Below are 20,158 nucleotides of genomic sequence, written 5' to 3'. Positions count from 1 at the left end.
CCATGATTATTATATAGTGGTTTTGGTGGGGGGAAATGGGTCCTAAGTTTCTTATGTTAAATGATTTATTTATCTATTTTGTTTAAATGTCATAATATATACTCTTCCATAAATCCACCCTCCTAGATTACACTCCCAGAAAAATAGGAGGCATGTGTTCTTTATTTCTTACAGTGTGGTACTAATATTCACCGTTATATCTGATCAAGGTTTTGTTGTCTCTCCCAGTGTTTACTTTATCATGTTGTAGTCATGTCTATTGGTCTTTTGGTGGTACTTAATTTATTTTGAACCACTGTATACAAGGTCTCCAACGATTCTCATTTATGTTGCAGGACTATTAATAGCACCGTGTTCATATACATTAACTTGCTCACTGGGCACATATTTTGTTTCTAGCTTTTTTATATCACCACGGTAACATTTTTTTTGTTCTTTGGGGGGGGGGGGGGGCTTCCTCACTTGTCAGTAACATTCCTAGGAGTACAATTCCAATGGTAGAACCTCTAAGTCAAAGAACATGCACAATTAGGCAATGTCTCTTGCACCATTTTAAATTGTTTTCAAGAACAGATGAATCAATTCACAGCTCCAATAGCAATTAATCGGCATGCCTGTCTTTAACATGTCACTTAAAAATATACATTCCAAATCCACATGAGAAAGTCCTTTTAGATTTGAGAATATACAAGAGATCAGCAAAAAAAAAAAAGCTATTGAAAAAAAGTTTGGGGAATTCTGTTTTCTTAAACTATATCTTTAAATTTTATGCAGTAATTTGATGACAATTTCTTAAAAGCTATCCATCTTTTCTCCCCATGTGGTATGTCCCTTAGGTTGACAAATATGTATTAAAAGGTCAGATCTGAGCTATGGTAAGGTAGATCTCAGGGAAAAAAAATCAATTCTTTCAAGATTTTTTTTGCACTATTTCATTATTGTTCAGGTGAAGTAAAAATAGATTCAACAAGTTTTATTAAGAATATGAACTTACTATATGCATAAAACACTAGTACTAGAAAATAGAAATCAGGAGCTTACATTTACACAATTAAGTAAATCAGATTTGAGGAGGAAAAGAAAGAAATAAAAGGATTCTTGTGCAAGATGGCTTCCTTCTTTGAAGGAAGTTAAAGGAAGAATGGAGAAGGAATACATATTCTAGACATGCAGGGAGACGCATAGAGATATGAAATGGCCTTTGAGGTTCAGGGAAACTATCACATAAAAGGAGCTAAGGGAAATTTCCCTACATTCTACTAAGGGCACAGACACATGTTTTCACCACATAGGTATTTTGATGAGACTGCTACCTGATATAAAAGTATTACATTTATGGAGCTTAGGCAATCTATGAATCCCAGATGCTTTATAAATGAACATACAAACTAGAGAGACATGCAATTCCATTTACTAAATCTTGCACTATAATTTCAAGATCCATACAAGAATAAGTTGGCAACCAATCCCAAAGGGGGCTGGGGGAAGAATATGTGTAAAACCACTCTAGAGGGAGATATCAAGGTGACTATAGGGAGAAAAGCACTTAAAAGCAAAAATAATTTCTGTTATAACTCCGAACTGCAGATATTTTTTATAATTCTAAGAAATTCTAGCCTATGTTTCCAATATTTTTTTAATCCTTGCCTTCTGTCTTAGAACATCACCTCTAAGGCAGAAGAATGCTAAGGGCTAAGCAATAGGGGTTAAGTGACTTGCCCAGGGTCACACAGCTAGGAAGTGTCTGAGGCTACATTTGAACCTAGGACTTTCTGTCTCTAGGCCTGGCTCTATCCACTAAGTCACCTAGCTGCCCGTTTTCTAACATATGACTAAGCAAAAACTTAGTACGCCAAGGATAACATACCAAAGTTCCTTCTCCTTTAATATGGAATCTCCAGAAACCTCCAGCAGAGTTATGCTTTCCTCAACTTTGAATTTACTTGCTGTCAGAGAAATGTTACAGTTCTACCTGTTAATCAGCTCCAACTTCAGACACCAAAGTTGAAAAGACTGAGCTCACCAATCCCTTTCTTAGATAAATCCTAAATTCTCTTCCGAAATACACGAATCAGTAACGTTTGCCAATGCACACATCCACGCTGGCAAAAAATGTCCCATTCCACCACAAATTCTTGCCAGTCCTTTTCCTATTTCGGCACATTCTCACAATTAATTTCCTCACCCTCAAAAATGCTGTGTGGGTTAGTGTGTTGCAAAAACAACAAAACAAAAAACAAAAACATTATTTACTAATTGGTGTCTGTGAATGTATCTCAGCGTGTTTTGAAAATCAACTTGAAAGTAAACAATAAACACGCATAGGGAGATCCAAAATCGTTACTTTCAAAACCCAGGGCTACATATACTCTCTTAGGAACAGAAAGAATTCAAAGGCTGAAAGGATCAGGATGGGAAGGACCATGTCCTATCTTCCTCCTCTCCAGTCTCCCAGAATAGCTTTCTGAACACAGTAGCCATTTAATGATAATTTCTCCAATGAGTGAATTTGTTCATGTTTCTTGATGTTTTTAAAGTAGGGCCATGATATTACAGCGCTTCAATACTCCAAAGACATCACAGGCATCTCCCTTGACCCCGTATGCATCTTTAACTATGGACATGGAATTGCTTGTGGCCCCTCAATTTATCATCCTGCCACCAACTTGGTGATGAAACTTTCCAAATTTACTTGTTCCCTTGATGATAGTCTATCACTTGTCCTTTCCAGCTTAGTAGGATGTGCCAAACCTGGCACTCCCCTGGCATGGACTTTTCAGAACCCAAGAGTCACCTCTACACCATAAAAAGAGAAGGTAGAAGGCACAGTGAACTTGTGCAGGTACCTCCCAGAAGGGGAGCTGCTGGCACTCATTTAGGTGGCTTCTCATTTATGGTCTTGATCACAATTGCTAGAGAAGTTCCCTGAGGCACATAGAGTGCCCCAGGTTATAAGGCTATTCCTGACTCCAAGCTCAACACTTTAAACTGCCTCTGATCACAGTTTGATAAATTAATTTAAAACTAAGTTATTTTCAAAGGGCAGCTGGGTGGCTCAGTAGATAGAGTCAGGCCTGGGTTCAAATCTGATCTTAGACATTTCCTAGCTGAGTGACCCTGGGCAAATCACTTAACTCCCATTGCCTAGCCCTATCTGTTCTTCTGCTTTGGAACAAATACACAGTATTGATTCACAGATGGAAGGTTAGGATTTAAAAACAAAAACAAAAACAAAACAAGACATTTTCTACCATGACTGACAATAGGAAGATCTGGCTTGAAATGATTTCCTTTCAGGGGGTGGGTAGATCAAAGTACAGTATTGGAGGAAACTCAATAATGATAATCTTTTGCTGATTCTTAATAAGTTTAATTTAAATACAATCGATCAATTTGAGAACTGGAATAAGCTGTTAAAGTTTTCAAGGTTAAAAAAAATCACTAATTTGTACTGAATGGTAGGAAAGCCAAAATAGTAAAAAACATGAATTATTAAAGAATTTGAAAGAAATGTCAACTTTGTTAATTCCCATTACATAAGAGGCTCTGCTATTTTTTTTTAATTTTAAAACAATTTGCTAATTGTTTTAATAAGAAGCTGCACATGTAATCATTTCCATTCATGATCCCATTGGAGGTTTTTTGGCAAAGATATTGGATTACCTTGCCATTTCTTTCTCCACATCATTTTACCAATGAGGAAACTGAGGCAAATGAGGATAAGTGACTTGATCAGAGTCATATAGCTAGGAGACTGGATTTGCATTACTGACTCCAGGCCCAGTGCTCTATCTGCTGTGCCACCAAGCTGCTCCTCATATATGCATGTATGCATGCATGTATGTATGTGTTTATATGTACAGATAGTTCTCTACTATTTAGAAACAGCTTATTTTCTTAGTTAAGTTAAACATTTCCCCTATAAGTTTAATTCCTTGACTTATCTAGTTTCTTCACTCATAAATATTTCAACCAAATCAGGATCTAAGTTACGGTATAAATGCCAAATTAAGCAAGTTTGAATTAATGGGTTTTAATAGCCTTTAAAACTGTGTTCTTATCATTTTGAACTCAGAACAAATGTCACCTACATAGATCATTAACTTTTTTATGTGGGATTATGTTATAATCAAGCATGGGAATGAACACATTATGACATATTCCAAGAAGGGAATTGTGAAAGATATGTGGAATAAAGGGTACCACCAAAGAAAAACCCTGTGTGAGTGAGAGATCACTGATGAACTGATAATTGCCTGTGCTTCTTTGGTTGTGATTTTTGTGAGTTTGAATGATGCAAAATGTCATGAGAATTATAAAATGAAACCAGGTAGCATTTAGTGCTATCTGGAATTCAATTAATGTGACCTGTACCAGCTACTTGTGGAAGACACTGCTGCATCATTTGTAGACATGATACGTGGCTGTATGCCATCTTATCAATAAGTCTGTAGCATTGTTTAAAAGAGCCCTCAGTAAAATGGACAGGAAAATGTATCAGATGGAAGCATTACCAATGCAAAAATAAAGAAGTCAGAACCAAAATTTGATGTAAATGAATAAAATGAATATCATCACAGTTAACTTGAAACAGGAGATGACAGGGAGCAGCTGGGTGGTGTAATAAAGGACTATTTTGATTGGTAATTGATAACTAAAGATCAGGCTGTTGTCTTCTTTCTCTCCTCCCTCTTCTTCCCTTCCTCCCTTCCCCCCTTATTTCCTCCCCCTTCTTGTTGATCTTCTATTAGTCTCTTAAATCAACTCAAGGTGAGTTTTATGGTGTCTCAAATGAAATACTTTTTCTTCTTTATCTTAAGTAAGGGGTTTATTGGGGAAGACAGGGAAGGATAAGGAATGGAAGGAAAAGAGGACTTTGGGGTTTCCCTAACACTAAGATGAATCTTAGGTTGGAGGATGGTGAAATATAGTTTAATTGAGAGAAATGGCTGATAGGTCTGGAAGTTCAGTCACTACCACAACAGAGCAAATCAGAGAGAGAGCTGGACTTTGTCCTTCTTTATTCTGTCTTCAAAGCCAAAACCACCTTCAGACTTTCAGTCTCCCAACGTCAAGAGAAAACAGCCTTCTTCCCTCTTTCAAGCCAGAAAGGGTCCAGCATTCAGTTGGTCTCCTCCAACTGCTTCTCCCGGTCACATTCTAAATAGAATACTCTTGTTTGAATGACAGGTCATCAGTCTCAGATGTTCCAAACTCCTGCTACAAAATCATTCTCAATTTCTCACTTCCACAATATGGCTCACCAGACGGAGAGCCAGGCCCAGAGACGGGAGGTCTGAGGTTCAAATCTGGCCTCAGACACTTCCCAGGTGTGTGACCCTGGGCAAGTCACTTAACCCCCATTGCCTAGCCCTTACTGCTCTTCTGCCTTGGAACCAATTCACAGTACTGATTCTAAGATGGAAGGTAAGGGTTTAAAAAAAAAGACAGAAATTAAAAGTTTAAAAAAATGAAAGAAACAAGAGATGTTGGCATGCCTTATTGTAAGGTAGGGAATGTTTGAAACACAGAAGTAAAATAGAAGAATACAGCAACATTGCATTCATTTTATTGTGGTCTGCAAATAACTACAAGGAACAGGTATCATGACCTAAAAGGAGCATTTTCTATTTTCTAGCTGCATGCATTGAAGACTGCCATCAGGGAAATCTCTCTTAGCAAAGCAGCCATTCAAACAAAAGTTACAAATTTAAAGTCACTTCTGATGTTTACATGAGAGTTTTCTTGATCTTCTCAGCTGATCCTGTCTCTTCTCCCTAATTTACCTTGTATCTGTTATACATACACATATGGACAGTCATATGCTTGATATAGTCAACTCTCAACATCTGTGCTTCTACCTTTCTCAACTTAAAGCATTTAAGTGGTTTTATTAGTAACATTATTTTCACTTTCGAGCTGGCAACTGCACACATTTGGGAAGTTAGGTAAAACAGAGTGAAAAAAAAAATCAGAGGCATAATTTGCCCATGTTTGTGGAACACTGGTATTCTACTAGGTGTGCTTCACTGATCTTTTTTCTCCCTACTGTTGTAAAGAATTCCCTGCGCATTCATGGCATATTTTCATTGTTTGTCTTTAAAATTCAAGCTTTACACTGCAAAAACACACTGATCCTAAGGGCTATCACGAAGTTGGCAATTGGAACAATGATATATTCAATGATCCATTTAGAAGCAATTGGGGAGAGTCACAAAAGTTTAGAATAAATCCACAAAATCACTGTACAGAACAGAGGCTACCTTAACTAGGCATTGTCTCTGAAAAAGAAAAACAAATTTCCAATGACTGTGGCATCCTTGACTGCTCAGGAAAAAAAAATATTCCTGGCATGTATTAAATTCTAATAATAAAATGGTGTGGGGGAAAAAACCATCACAGATACAACTGGAGGGATCAAGTCTGTATAAAATTCAAACCATGAAAATTCCAAAATATGAACCAGCTCGGCTTCCAAGAGTAGACAACCTGCTGGTTGACTAGCAGAATGATGACATCGTCACTCAAGACCTTTTTTTTTTTTGGACGGGAGGGGTATTCCAGAGAAATGGGGGGGGGGGGGGGGAGAAGGATGGCCACTACAATATGATTACCAGGAAAGCAGTTCCAAGCACTGTGGAATGCAGGGCTGTAATTGCTAAACACCTGTTGGTGGCCAAAAACTACTGGAGTCAGAGCATTTTGTTACTGGATGTATATTCAGTACATGAAAAGAACTTCTGTATTTTAATCGGCATGTAGGCACAATGAGCATTATCCTAATAACAACCGAGGAGCAGGAGAAACAACCGCTCAGTTGAACACATGCCCTAGAAGGCACAATCAACAACTAAAGGTTCAATCACCTCCATGTAATTGATTCCAGAATTTACATTTCTAGCCCTAATTTCTTTCCTGGGTCCTTCTCTTGTTTGCTAAGTGGCTGCCAGACTTTGCTATCAGGAATTCCCAAAGGTATCTCAAATCCAATATGTCTGAAATACAAATCATCAAATTCCTCTTGAAACTACTGCCTTCTCATTCCTCCTTTCCCTTTTCTCCTTATTAGTGAGTTCAAGTCTGGGCTCAGGAGGATTCATATTCCTGAGTTTAAATATGGCCTCAGATACTTACTAGCTCTGTGACCCTAGGCAAGTCACTTAACCCTATTGGTCTGTTTCCTCATCTGTAAAATGTAAAAAAAAAAAATCCCCTCTCCAAATGTGGGGAGGAAAGAACGTTGGAACAAATATACATGGTTAAGCAAAACAAATTTGCCCAGTGGCTGTGTTCAAAATGTATGTTTCAATCTGCATCTTGAATGCTTATCTTTTTATCAGTAGGTAAGCAAGATTCAAGAAAAGTTCTATGGAATCCCCAACACTTTTGTTAATCTCTTTCCACCTGTTCAGGGTGCTCCCATGATTCAGATCATTCAGGCTCAAAATTTCAGCTCCTTGACTCTTCCCTCTCAATCACCTTCCATTCTCCATCACTCGTCATACTCCCATAATATTTTAACCTTCATAGGCACTCACTCACATAATCCTCCTACTTTCTCTCTCTCTCTCTCTCTCTCTCTCTCTCTCTCTCTCTCTCTCTCTCTCTCTCTCTCTCTCTCTCTCTCTCTCTCTCTCTCTCTCTCTCTCTCTCTCTGCCTCTCTCTCTCCCCCCCCCCCATTTAGCTGCCAAACTAATATTCCTGAGGCACAGATCTGACACATTTGCTCATTTGCTTCTGTAGCTCCCCATTGCCCCTGGGATATATGACAAACTCCTCTGGCATTTCTAATCTGACTCTAATCTCTCTTTCTAGAGAGAATTCATACTTCTCCCTCTTGTGTACTCTGCACATTATAAGCAAACTGGCTGTTTCCAGAACACAGCCTTCCATTATCCTCCTTCATAACTTTGCACAGAGACATGTCCCCCTCATTTATGGAATGTCCTCCCTCTTTAAATTCTTCTTTTAGATCCTTAAGTCTTTATAAGGTTCAGATTGAGCTATGCCACCTTCTCTATTGGAGCCATTTTCTGTCTCATTTTCCTCCCAACCCTACCTCAAAATTACTTAATATTTGCAAATATTTTATATTTATCATTCTGGAAACATATTGTTTTTTCCCCTCATATCCTTAGTGCCCCTTTCCCCCAACCAGCTACCTCTGGGCAAATATAATTTCCTTGGGGATAAGGACTTTTTAATTTCTTTCCTTGATATCTCCAGAGTTCATGAGGCAGCCAAAAAGAATGTTGAGTTTGGAGTCAAGAAGACTCATGTTCCTAAGTTTAAATCTGGCTTTAGATACTTACTAGCTGTGTGACCCTGAACAAGTCCCTTAACCCTGTTGGCCTCCATTTCCTCATCTGTAAAATGATCTGGAGAAGGAAATGGAAAACTATTCCAGTATCTGTGCCAAGAAAACCTCAAATGGGGTTAGGAAAAATCAGATATGACTAAAAAGGGCTAAACAATAATCTTGAATGCCTAATGGAGTACTACAAGGGCTTGGCACACAGCAAGTGCTTAATAAATTTATTAAGCACCTACTTTCTCACCTAGAGAAACCTAATGAAATTGGGAGAAACAGGGGTGCTTGTTGTTTTCATAGCCTCAGAGATTAACAGTTTAGGGATGAACACTTTCAATTCTTTCAAAGCAAGACCTACTACTGACAGACTGGGAGATTAATCATCAACACTTACTTTGTGAAAAATCAATAGCCACTAATAAAAAGCATTTCTGGCAAAAGCAAATGGTTTCTCTTTCTTTCTCCTTCCTCTTCCACCCCCCTCTTTTCTGTTTTCCTCTGTCTTCTCTTTTATACCCCCTCTACCTTACATATTCTTTTTCAGATTCTCTTTCCATCTCCCCCTTTATTTTTTCTTTCTCATTTTCTTTGCTCCTACATCTTCCTCCTAGCTGCAACATCCTATTTTATATTTTCCTCTTTTTATTCCTCCCTTTCTTTGAAAAATCTAAATCTCTTTGAGGGGTGGGGCATCTGGGTGGCTCAGTGGATTGAAATCTAGGCCTAGAGATGGGAGATTGGTCCTGGTTTCAAATCTGGCCTCAGACACTTCCCAGCTGTATGACCTTGGGCAAGTCACTTAGCCCCCATTGCCTAACCCATACCATTTTTTTGCCTTTGAACCAATACACAGTACTGATTATAAGACAGGAGGTAAGGTTTTTTTTTTAATCTCATTTTTCTCTTTCACTTTTTCTCTTTCCCTTCTTCTCCCCCACTCTCTTTCATACCCACCCTACCTCTGAAACTCCACACATCCTGTTTCAGGCAAAGAAACCATTTTGAGGCCAACAGACAAGCCACAAATTGTTACGGAACATCTGGGTTCTACCTGACTATTACGTGCTTAAACAAAGTTAGGCATGAAAAACCACTCTCCTGAATGCAGCTTGACTTGTACACAACCCTAGGAAAATGAGCGATGAGCTCTTTTCTTTTTCTGACATAACTGCCCAACGGATTCAGATGAGCTAGCCCTAAAAAAAAGCCTCCTTGTTACTTGAAATCATCACATCTATGGGATTGGGAGTTGCTGAGATCAAGGTGGCATTTGGGGTTGGGGTTTTGTGGTTTGGATTTTTTTTTTTAATTCTGATGAGGAAAAAAAATAAAATATACAAATGTTTTTCTAAGAAAACCTCCAAATTTAAGCTTATCAAGGGTAGTATATTGGGAAGACCTGGCACATAGTAGCTCCTTGACTAGCTGGGAGCAGCTAGATAGCTCAGTGGACTGAATGACAGGCCTGGAGATGAGAGGTTCCGAGTTCACATGTGACCTCAAGACACTTCCTAGCTATGAACTCATATTTCTGAGTTTAAATCTGGCCTCGGACACTTGTGCTAGGCAAGTCACTGAACCCCCATTGCCTAGCTAGCCCTTACTGCTCTTCTGTCTTGGAGCCAACAGTTTGCATTGATCCCAAGAAGAAGATAAAGAGTTTCTAAAAACAAAAACAAATGCGAGTGACACTAAACTGAACTGAATCAGGTGAGTGTCCAACATGTGGTCCTCAAGAGGTAAGTGATGAAACCACCACATTTTGCTAGAGATACGATCTCTCTCAAATATTGCCAAGATATGACCTCTCTGGGTCTAGCCATCCTTTATAAAGCTTATCCATGTTCTTCTGTAAAGAGGATAATAGATTTGATAGCTGAAAGGGAACTTGGAAATCCCTAAATCCAACTACTTCACAGATGAGGAAACTGAGGCACAGAGTCACATGGCTAGTAAGTAGCTGCGGTAAGATTTTTATCGTAGATCTTCTTGTCTCCAGGGCCAGGGTCCTATCCACTATGCCGTGCTGTCTAGGAAGATTCAACATGTTTGTCTTTTCTCTAAATCTTTGGACTTTTTGTGGGTGCCAAAGAAGCCTATGCTGTCTGTTGTTCCTTGGTCTTGATATATGACTGGCCATCCTCCATTTCCACTCATTCATTTTTTTCCCTTTTGGCCATTTAAAGTTTAAAATTCCTGTCTGTAATTTGAACAAACAATGGAATAATTCTGGGAAAGAGTGCATTGATTACAAGGTAACTCATGGAAATTAAACTTTTTCACCTGCCCAGCTCTCTTTAGAAATTTTAAAAATGTATCTGGTGAAATTGCTGCTGGTTGATGAGATGTAGCAATGTGTATACTTGTGTAGCATGTGTATGTGCTGTGTATTATATGTACCAAAGGCCCACTTGAATAAAGAGGCCATTTTTCTATCATAAAATACATAATACACTCATTTCCAATATGTGATAATTTATTGGCATGCCTGTAATTCTGAGAAAAGCAGTGGAAACTTACAATGATATGGAGTATCGGACTTTATGGTATCAAACAGTTCTGATTCCCTGATGGTGGCCTGTGGGGGATAATCTGAAACAAACATAAGAGCCACCTACAACTGTGCCACAGCAGAGTGCCAGGCTTGAAGTCAGGAAGACCTGAGTTCAGATCTGACATTTACTAGCAAGTTCTGTTTGCCTCAGTTTTCTCATCTATAAAATGAGTTGGAGAAGGAAAAGGAAAATCACACCAGTATCTTTGCCAAGAACACCCCAAAGTGGGTGACGAAGCATTCATCAGACATGCCTGAAAATGATTCGACAACAACCATCAGAGATGTAACAACTGGCTTTCTACTGGATGGCTGAATAAGTTATTTCTCCTCTTTGTACTTCAGCTTCCTCTACTATAAAATTGGAATAACAATACCTAACTTATAGGGATGTGGAAAGGGTTAAATGAGATTTTAAATCTTAAAGTGCTCTAAAAATTGTTAATATTATCATCCATCTTGGGGGCAGTTGGGTGGCTCAGTGGATGGAGAGCCAGTCCTAGAAATGGGAGGTACGATGTTCAAATCTGGCCTCAGACACTTCCCAGCTGTGTGACCCTGGGCAAGTCACTTGACCCCCATTACCTAGCCCTTACCACTCTTCTGCCTTGGAGCCAATACACAGTATTGACTCCAAGATGGAAGGTAAGGGTTTAAAAAAAATTATCATCCATCTTATTTAGTCTCAATTAAGCAAACATTTAAGAATTCATAATTATTAAGGCACTATGATAAATGATGTTATCATGGGTAAAATTAAAAGGTACAAAGATCCTTAGCCCTCTCTGCATATGTCATAAAAGTCCAAAGAGTAGGCAGGAAGGAAGAAAACAAGCATTTATTAAATACCAACTATCCCCGAGTGCTGTGCTAAGCATTTTACACATAATATATCATCTGATCCTTGAAACATCTCTGGGAGGTGGGTACTATCTAACTTTTATTGTTAATGTTTAGTCATGTTTCATCTTCTGGACCCTGTTTGGAATTTTCTTGGCAAAGATACCGGAGTGGTTTACCATTTTCTTCTCCAGCTTCCATGTCACAGTTGAGGAAACTGAGGCAGACAAAGCTTATGTAAATTGCCCAGGGTATCAAGGCTAGTGTTTAAGGCTGGATTTGAATTCAGATCTTCCTGACTCTAGACCTAGCACTCTAAACTGCTGTGCCACCTAGCTGCTTCAACCTAGAAAGATGAGTAGAGTGAATGCAGAAGTATTGGCAAACTAAAGCAAACAAACAAACAAAAAAAGACCCTTCATTTTGAGAATTCACATAATGGAGTGCTGCTACTGCTCCCTTTGCTTCCCCTAAACTGCATCCTGCCCTTCCTTGCCCAATCCTAATATACAAATATACCCAGAAAAATGCCAGCCTCTTCTTCATTTCCTGGGCCTTTCTGTCTAGGTGAATGATGGCACTTTTCATGCTCTCTTGCCATATGTTGCATGTGGTTAATGTTCTTGGTTAGCCTGGACAAGTGTCAGTTTATATACACAGAATCTGTAAAGGCTTCGATGAAAGGAAGTATGTGTGGGCTCTCCATGAAAAGAGAGACTCAGTAGGGGATTTGTACTGATCCACAGGCACTGTCTGTCTGCAGCTATGTGTGGAAGTGCCCAGACTGGGATCATCTTCATTTTAAGTTCTCTGGCCTTAAAATCTAGTTTTAATCCTTGCTCAACACGGTTTCATAGAGGAGACTGTGAAATTCAACACTTTTGGTAAGTTAGAACATAGTGGTGATGATGGTGAAGTTGTCTTTATATTTATCCAACAACAAAAACATCTAGAGATAAAAGTAGACTGTGATTTAGAAAAATGAATATTCCTTTGTTCAAAAATGTTCCTCAGACACTTCCTAGCTATGGGATCCTGAGCACGTCACTTAATCCTCATAACTCAGCCCTTACCAGTTTTCTGCCTTGAAACCAAAATACAGTCTCAATTCTAAGATGGAAGGTAAAGGTTTAAAAAAAAACAGAAAGAAAAAGAAAAAATGTGAAGTTATTAGGAGAAAAAAAAGCTGTCCAGATTTTAGACCTTTACAGAGGGGCTCCCACATCCTGTAGCCAAACTAGGCAAGAAAAATGCTAACTTATCAGAAGGAAAGAAGCTGTTTCTCAAATTTTGGACCATTACAGAACGGTTCAGGAAAGTTTGAGGAATGGATTTATGAGTCTGAAAAATAGCCAGAGGTATGCATGTGCTAGAAGAGAAAGGAAGAATAACAGAGAAAGTGAAAGAAAGTCTCAAGCCATTCAAGAGAACATGATGAGCACCCACTGTGTACCCAGCATAAGTCAAGGAAGAGAGAGAGCAAAGCCTTTTGGAATGCTGAACAAACTGCAGTCCCAGGAAAGAGGATGGCCTCACGAAATGAACACTGGAGCCTAGAGTCTTCTCCTTGATGCTGTGCCCACGTGCTGGCACCCACACAGTGCCCCTTCCTTGTAGTTTCTAGAGCTACTTCTTGCAATGGCTTTTCAGTGTTTTATATTTACCAACTTATGTCCATAATCTAGGGCCCAAATAGAATGTAAGTTTCTTGAGCGAAAGGGGATTTTATTTATTTATTTATTTATTTTTGGTCTGTATAGCCTTCAGGGCTTTGTCTTTAACAAATACTTCCTAAATGGTTGTAGACTTGAAACTTTCTGAGTATCAGTTTTATCATCTGAACCATAAAAGGTTGGCAGGACCTCTAAGGTTCCTTTCTGCTCCAAAAGTTGCTAATTCTATGAGATTTTTCTTATTCTATTTGGAATTTGGTTTCAAAGGTCCAAGAGAGCTTGATATCTTAATGTTTAATGCTGACTTTAGACTTTGTATTCCTTCCCCATTTCTTCACATTTGAAATGTCCCACACTAACTACTTCATTGGCCAATACTTCCTTATGAGTCATGTGCTTCCCAATTAAATACAAGCTCCTTTAGGGAAGAGATGATCTCTCTGTATTTGTATCCCAGTACCCAGAAAAATATTTATGCATTCATTTATTCATATTCATTCCTTCTACTTTTTTTACTCTTATTTTCATCTCTACCTCCTTTGGTACCATTTCCTCCAAAAAGCGATCACTAAACACCCAAGCACTATAAGTATTTTTTTCCTTGTCAAAGAATTCTAGAGCGCTTTGTCTGGAGTTCTGTTTTCCCCCCTATCATTCTCTGCTTTATATCATTCTTACCATTCTTAAGTGCAAGTACTCCCTATTATAGATTAAGCTTCTTGAAGGTAATTTTTCAACTCTACCCACTGTGCCCAATATGGTCTTGAACATAGCAGGTATTTGAAAAATGTGGAATTCAATATTTCTGTATTTCTCATAATTCCTAATATATGTAAATAATGTCAACAAAGCCTTTTCTCTATCCATTTTTTGAATATGGGTATCTATGCAAATAACTATTAGATAAGATACCTGTGCAAAATCACTGATGAAGATCTGAATACAAGAAACTTGGACAGCAATTCAGTTCCAGTTGGCCTAGGGAGTCAATTGCCAAAAACAAGCTAGGGAGGTTGTTTTTAAGTATTATTCCAGAAAGTGAAAGGATTATATGAAATATCAATAATAATAGCTAACATTTGTATAGTGTTTACTATGTGCCAGGCAATATGCTAAATGTTTTGCAATTATCTCACAACAACCCTGGGAGTTAGGTGTCCTTCTTATCTCCATTTTACAGATGAGGAAACTGAGGCAGACAAGTTACACAGAATTTGAATGTGAATTACCCAATATTGCATATATAGTGTGTCTGAGGACAGATTTTAATTCAGTCTGGAAAAATAATGAAAATTACTTCTAAAACATTATTTTTCATTTGATCATTTCCCCCAGAGATCTATAGAACCTATTGTTAAATGATTGGCATACAGTTAGTGCTCCACAAATGCTTGGTAACCTAGGTGTAAAAGTGTCTGGGGGATCAACAAAAGCTCTGGCTACAATAGGTAAAGAGCATCTCCCAAATAATAGGACCTCTCTCCAGTTGAAATGCTGTGACCTGAGTGGCAGAAGCAAGAAGAGAGGGGCCATTTTCTTGTCTGACACTAATGCTTTCAGGCTCAGAAAGGAGTATAATAAATAAAACTATGGAAACACTGATGGAAAAAGGGATATAGAGCTAGAAGGAAACTTGGAGATCAACTCCAGAAGAGGAAATTAAGACCCCAGGACATTAAATGATTTTTTTTTCCAGGATCACATAGGGAGCCAAAATGAGAGGTAGAAAACCAAATCCTTGCTGATTTCACAGTCAGGATCCTCAAGTACTTTATATTCCAGAGCAGAATACAACATTATATCTATAACTATATGCACAGAAAGAGGAAAAACTATATAAATATATATAAAACATGAAGAAAATGATTTCAAGGGGAGAAAGTGGTAATAAAGAGGAATAGAAGAAATCAAGGGAGGTCTGAAGTAGGAGGAGGGTATTCAACTGTTCTCTGAAGAAATCTAAAAACTCTGTGATGCAGAGATGAGAACAGGGGGCATGGTAGGTACATGGTGGTGGTGGTGGGGAAACTTGTGCATAGGCATGGAGATGGGAGGTGGAAAGTCACCTTTGGACCAGTTTAGTTGGAATGGAAAATACAGAAAATATGAAACAAGGCCTGGAAAAGTAGCTGGGAATCAGATTGTGGAGAGCATTAAATGTTAGGCTAAGGACTTTGTATTTGATTGTGGAACCCATAGGGAGCCACTGAGGATTTCTGAGTGGAATGTTTGAGCTGTGATATCATCAGATCTGTATTTCAGGAATATTCATTTGGTAGCTGTACGCAGGAGAAGTGAAGGGCCTGGAGCTGAGACCAGTGAGGAGAGGATTGTTATTTGAGGAGAGGATTATTATTAAACTGCCAAGGGAAGAGGTCATAAGGATTTAATAAGGAGAGAGGCTATTTGGGTACAAAGAAATGGTCCAATGTGAGAAATGTTTTGAAGATAAAAACTTCTTAAAGATGTTGTAGCTAGAAATAGCAATTAAAAGAGAAAGGAAAAATCAAGGAGGCTCTCAAAGTTCAAACCTAGAGGACTGGAAGGATGGTGATGCCATCAATGAACCAAAGTCTGGTGGAGTGAAAGGTTTTTGAGCAAAAAATAAATTGTTTTGGATATATTGAGTTTGAGATGTTTAAAGGACACAGGGGAAACCCAAACAGGAAGTTGGCAATGGAGAACTAGAGGCTGGGGAATAAGGGATGGATATATAGATTTAGGAGTCACCTGCAAAGCTAATTAAGCCCATGGGAGTTTAAATTATTAATTGAGATTATAAAAAGAGAAAAAGCCATAGGAGAAGAGCCTTGGGGGATGCTAAATGGATAAATAAAAAGGAACCATTACTATTACTACAGTCTAACTCGTCTTCCTTGGGCCATGCCATTCTTCTGTCCCCAACACTTCAGTAGGCCCTTTGGGGGTAGCATTCAAGACTCTTCAGAGTGTGGTTCTCTTCTACCTTTCTATCTTTGTCTCATACTACTCCACTTAAAGTAACTGGTCCTCTCTATGTCCCCTTGAAACTATCATTCTTTTCTACTTCCATTCATTAGCTTATTCTTTTCCCTATATTCCCTATAGACTCCCTTCCTTCCCCCTGGCCACCTCCCCTCTCAAAGGCTATCTGCCACATAAGTTGGAGACTGCACTTTAATGCCATCTCTTCACCAAACAGAAATGGATATGATTTTATCAGAGGAAACAACATTAAAGAAGAAGCTTCACCCTCTGGTTGGCTGCTGTACCCCAAGGATAATGGTACTTTTCCATAGGACATGCAGCTGAAACCTTCCACATGAAATTCCCCCACTAGAATGTGAGCTCCTTGGGAGCAGGGACTGTTTGATTTTTCTTTTTGTATGTCGCTTTGGACATATAAATTATTCATTTTATTTCAAAGCTATCTGCTTGAAAATGTTCTGAAATGCCAATCTACACTGAACAGAAATTGATAGGGCTTTATCTGCGGAAATGACATTAAAGAAGGGATATTATCATTGTCGGCTTTGCTGCTATACCCTAAGGATCCTAGGTCTTTTCTACTGGGTTGGTATGTCTCTCCCCTTAGGATGTAAGGTCTTTGAGAGCTAGGGCTATCTTATTTTTCTATTTGTTTTCCCAGTCCTTGGCTTAACACAGTACTTTGCATGAAGTAAGCATATAATAAATGCTCTCCCTGCCACCAATTCATTCATTCATTCAAGAATAGCTTTACTAGATAAGTTATTTATTGAAATAAAATAATCAAAAACACCCATTACCTTTTCATGGTTTTCTATCAATATCTCAATCACAATATTCTGGAACTTGATATCCATGATGGCTGCCACGGTTTCTTCTTGTGGTCTTAGCAACGTGGGTCCAAACACCACACCCAGGTTAGCCACAGTCATCAGATTTTGCTTGTGGTTATTAGCAACACTGGGAGGAAGGAAAAGAGAATAAGACAAATGATAGAAATAACGTTCAGAATGGGAAATTCCCTTCTTTGTCCCAGGCCTTCCTCCTTTTCATTTGGCATCACAAGTGCACCCGGGTCCTCTCAGGACACCAAGTCACCATGAAGAAACCCACTGCCTTGCTGTGTGTTCATGTCCAAAGTGCTGAAGGTTGGTAAAAAAGCAAGGGGTGTGAGTCACACAGCCTATTGTATTATTACAAGGAGAAAACCACAAATTTTTAGTGTGCCATTTTCTATCGATCTAAAGAAGATTCCAACGTGGAAGCTTTATACTTTCACCTGCTTTGTCTGGAGGAAAAGGCCATCTCAAAAGTTTCTTATCTATAGTTTAAGATGCAGATAAAATATTCTTGACAATCAGCAACCACTTCTTTATCCTTGACAATACATTCCACAGATGGGATAAGTATGCAAAACAAAATCCAGTTTTTCATAATGGGTAGAATAAAAAATCTAAAAACAAGTTAAAAATGAAATCATTTGTTTTCCTACAGTAATAAGCTCCCTCATTTTGCAAATGTGACATGCATTAAATAAAACACAGAGCTGCATAAACTGTCATAAAAATATATGATTGTAGAGCCACCTTGTATGAGGGGGGATTTTACTTTTTCCTGTAACCAAAATCAAAGTGGCATGCTTTGAGTCAGAATAAGGAAATGATGGATAGATTTGCCCATTTACATGATCAGAATTGGGTACCCCAAAATATTCATCATGATCCCAAACTTGGGCCAGAGCAAAACATAACTACAAAAAGTAATTTCCCTTATTGGCATAGCATATATGATTATACAAACACCCTTCCCTGTCCTTAAACGATAAATGGCAAAAAGAGAAAAAAAATTGTTCAAGTAAAACATATTCAAAAAGAACCTAAAAGCACAGGATCTTTTTATTAGCATACACATATAATTTACATGTTTTAAAATGAATTGTAAATAATGTAGAGTTTGTGGTCTTTCACATAATCTTTTAAAGTATTTGTTTAATTGAGTGTTTTTGGTGGTGGTGGTAATTAATAAGTCATAATAAATAAACAAACAAAAACAAATGAATGAATAAATGAAATTCAAATGTTTTTATCTAGGTTGGCATTCAATAGGCTTATAACACATAATTTTAGGCAAAAAATGCTTCAGCTACTTGGGACTATTTTCCATTCAAAAAGAGAGATCATGTAATGTATTTTGATGAATCAAAAAGTGAAAGCAAGAATTTTAACTTTGTTAATGGGATAAACTCCCCCATGAAATTGAAGGGCATCAAAGAGTCTGCATATATCCATCAAGAATTGACATTTCATTTTTTATATGGACAATAAACATGTAGATTAAAGGGGAGAAATGGTCAAAAGGTATAGATGATTAAATACATGCAAATATATACATATATACACACATGGAGTTTAGAAACATCTGAAAAAATGTTCATCCTCACTAATTTATAAAGAAGTACAAATTATGAAAAGAAAATTCTGAGGCATCATCTCACAGCCACCAAATTTGGCAAACACAATTAAACAATGAAATTCATTTTTGTCAAGGTTTGTAAAAACAGGTACAATCATTGATTGTTTGGGGAATAACAAACTTGTAGAATATTTTTTTGGCAAGCAATCTGGTAGCACACCAAAGAAATTAGAATAATTAGCAATAAATGACATTTATACAACATTTTAAAGTTTACAAAATTATTGTACACCTATTATCTCATATGTCCTCTCAATAACCCTGTGAGGTAGGTACCACAAATATGACTTACATCATTATATAGATGAAGAAACATCACATATCAGAGGCAATAGGTGACTTGCACACATGTTCACACAGCTAGTAAATATTAGAAACAAATTCTGGACTCAGGTTCATCATATCATCTACTACATCATTTACTTTTCTTCTCTGACCCAATAAGTCCATTGTTAGGAATATACAGAGAGACACCATTTTGAAGATTTTTACAGCAGCATTACTTATGCTGGCTAAAGACTAGGGGCAACCTATACATCCAACAATAGGGAAACAACTTGTACTGCATTCATATGATAGGATAGTATAATAAAATTGATGCCCAAACCATAAAAAACAGAGATATCTGAAAAGGCGTTGATAAGGCAGAATGCAAAAGGGAGAATAAGAACATAGAACACAACAATGATGACTATATAAGAAAAAGGAATGAACAGATTATTTCGATGGGGACTTTGAGGGATTAATTTAAAAGCCCTAAAAAGATTTGCCACTAACACACACACACACACACACACACACACACACACACACACACACACCTGTTTTCTTTAAAGAAAGAACTGTTGGAGTAGAAATGCAGATGAAAACACATGATTTATCCCTTGCTTACTTGGGCATATGATTTGGGGTTTGGGTTTTATAAGATTATTCCCTTACAAAAATGAATAATATGGGGATATCTTTTGAGTGATAATACATGTATAACCCAATGATGCTTATCCGTTCTTAGACGGGGGAGGGAAGAAGGGAGGGAGAAAAATCATGTAACTTTGGAAAACTTATGTATAAATCTGTTATTGGAATAAAGATTAAAAAATCCTGCTTTATGTTCTAAAATTAATTTACTAAAATATAGTTTTAAAAAACACATATAATTAGTTGCACTGGTATTCAGAGGGGTAGCCTCGCTTCTGACTCAGGGAGATCTATGTTGAAAGTCCCACTTCAGATATGCTGCCTAGGTGACTTTGGGCAAGTATCACTTAATTTCTGGGCATCCCAAATAATTTTGCAGAATAGTGGAAAGGGAATTTCTTCATCAGAACTCCCTATGTCAC

The 20,158-nt window shown here is 37.9% G+C and overlaps 1 protein-coding gene across 4 annotated transcripts in view; it reads right to left on the bottom strand.

Moving 5' to 3' along the window:
* ARHGAP26 (Rho GTPase activating protein 26) overlaps window positions 1-20,158 on the bottom strand; it is a 577,883-nt gene that overhangs the window by 115,637 nt on the left and 442,088 nt on the right. For all 4 annotated transcript variants that reach the window (XM_007473811.3, XM_007473809.3, XM_003339558.4 and 1 more), the window contains exon 18: window positions 17,147-17,306. In XM_007473811.3, coding sequence (XP_007473873.1) covers window positions 17,147-17,306 — 160 coding nt within the window. The remainder of the gene's footprint in view (window positions 1-17,146; window positions 17,307-20,158) is intronic.

The sequence above is a fragment of the Monodelphis domestica genome, chromosome 1 (assembly GCF_027887165.1).
Source record: "Monodelphis domestica isolate mMonDom1 chromosome 1, mMonDom1.pri, whole genome shotgun sequence".
Taxonomy (NCBI): Eukaryota; Metazoa; Chordata; class Mammalia; order Didelphimorphia; family Didelphidae; genus Monodelphis; species Monodelphis domestica.
This window is presented reverse-complemented; position numbering and strand designations above follow the sequence as displayed.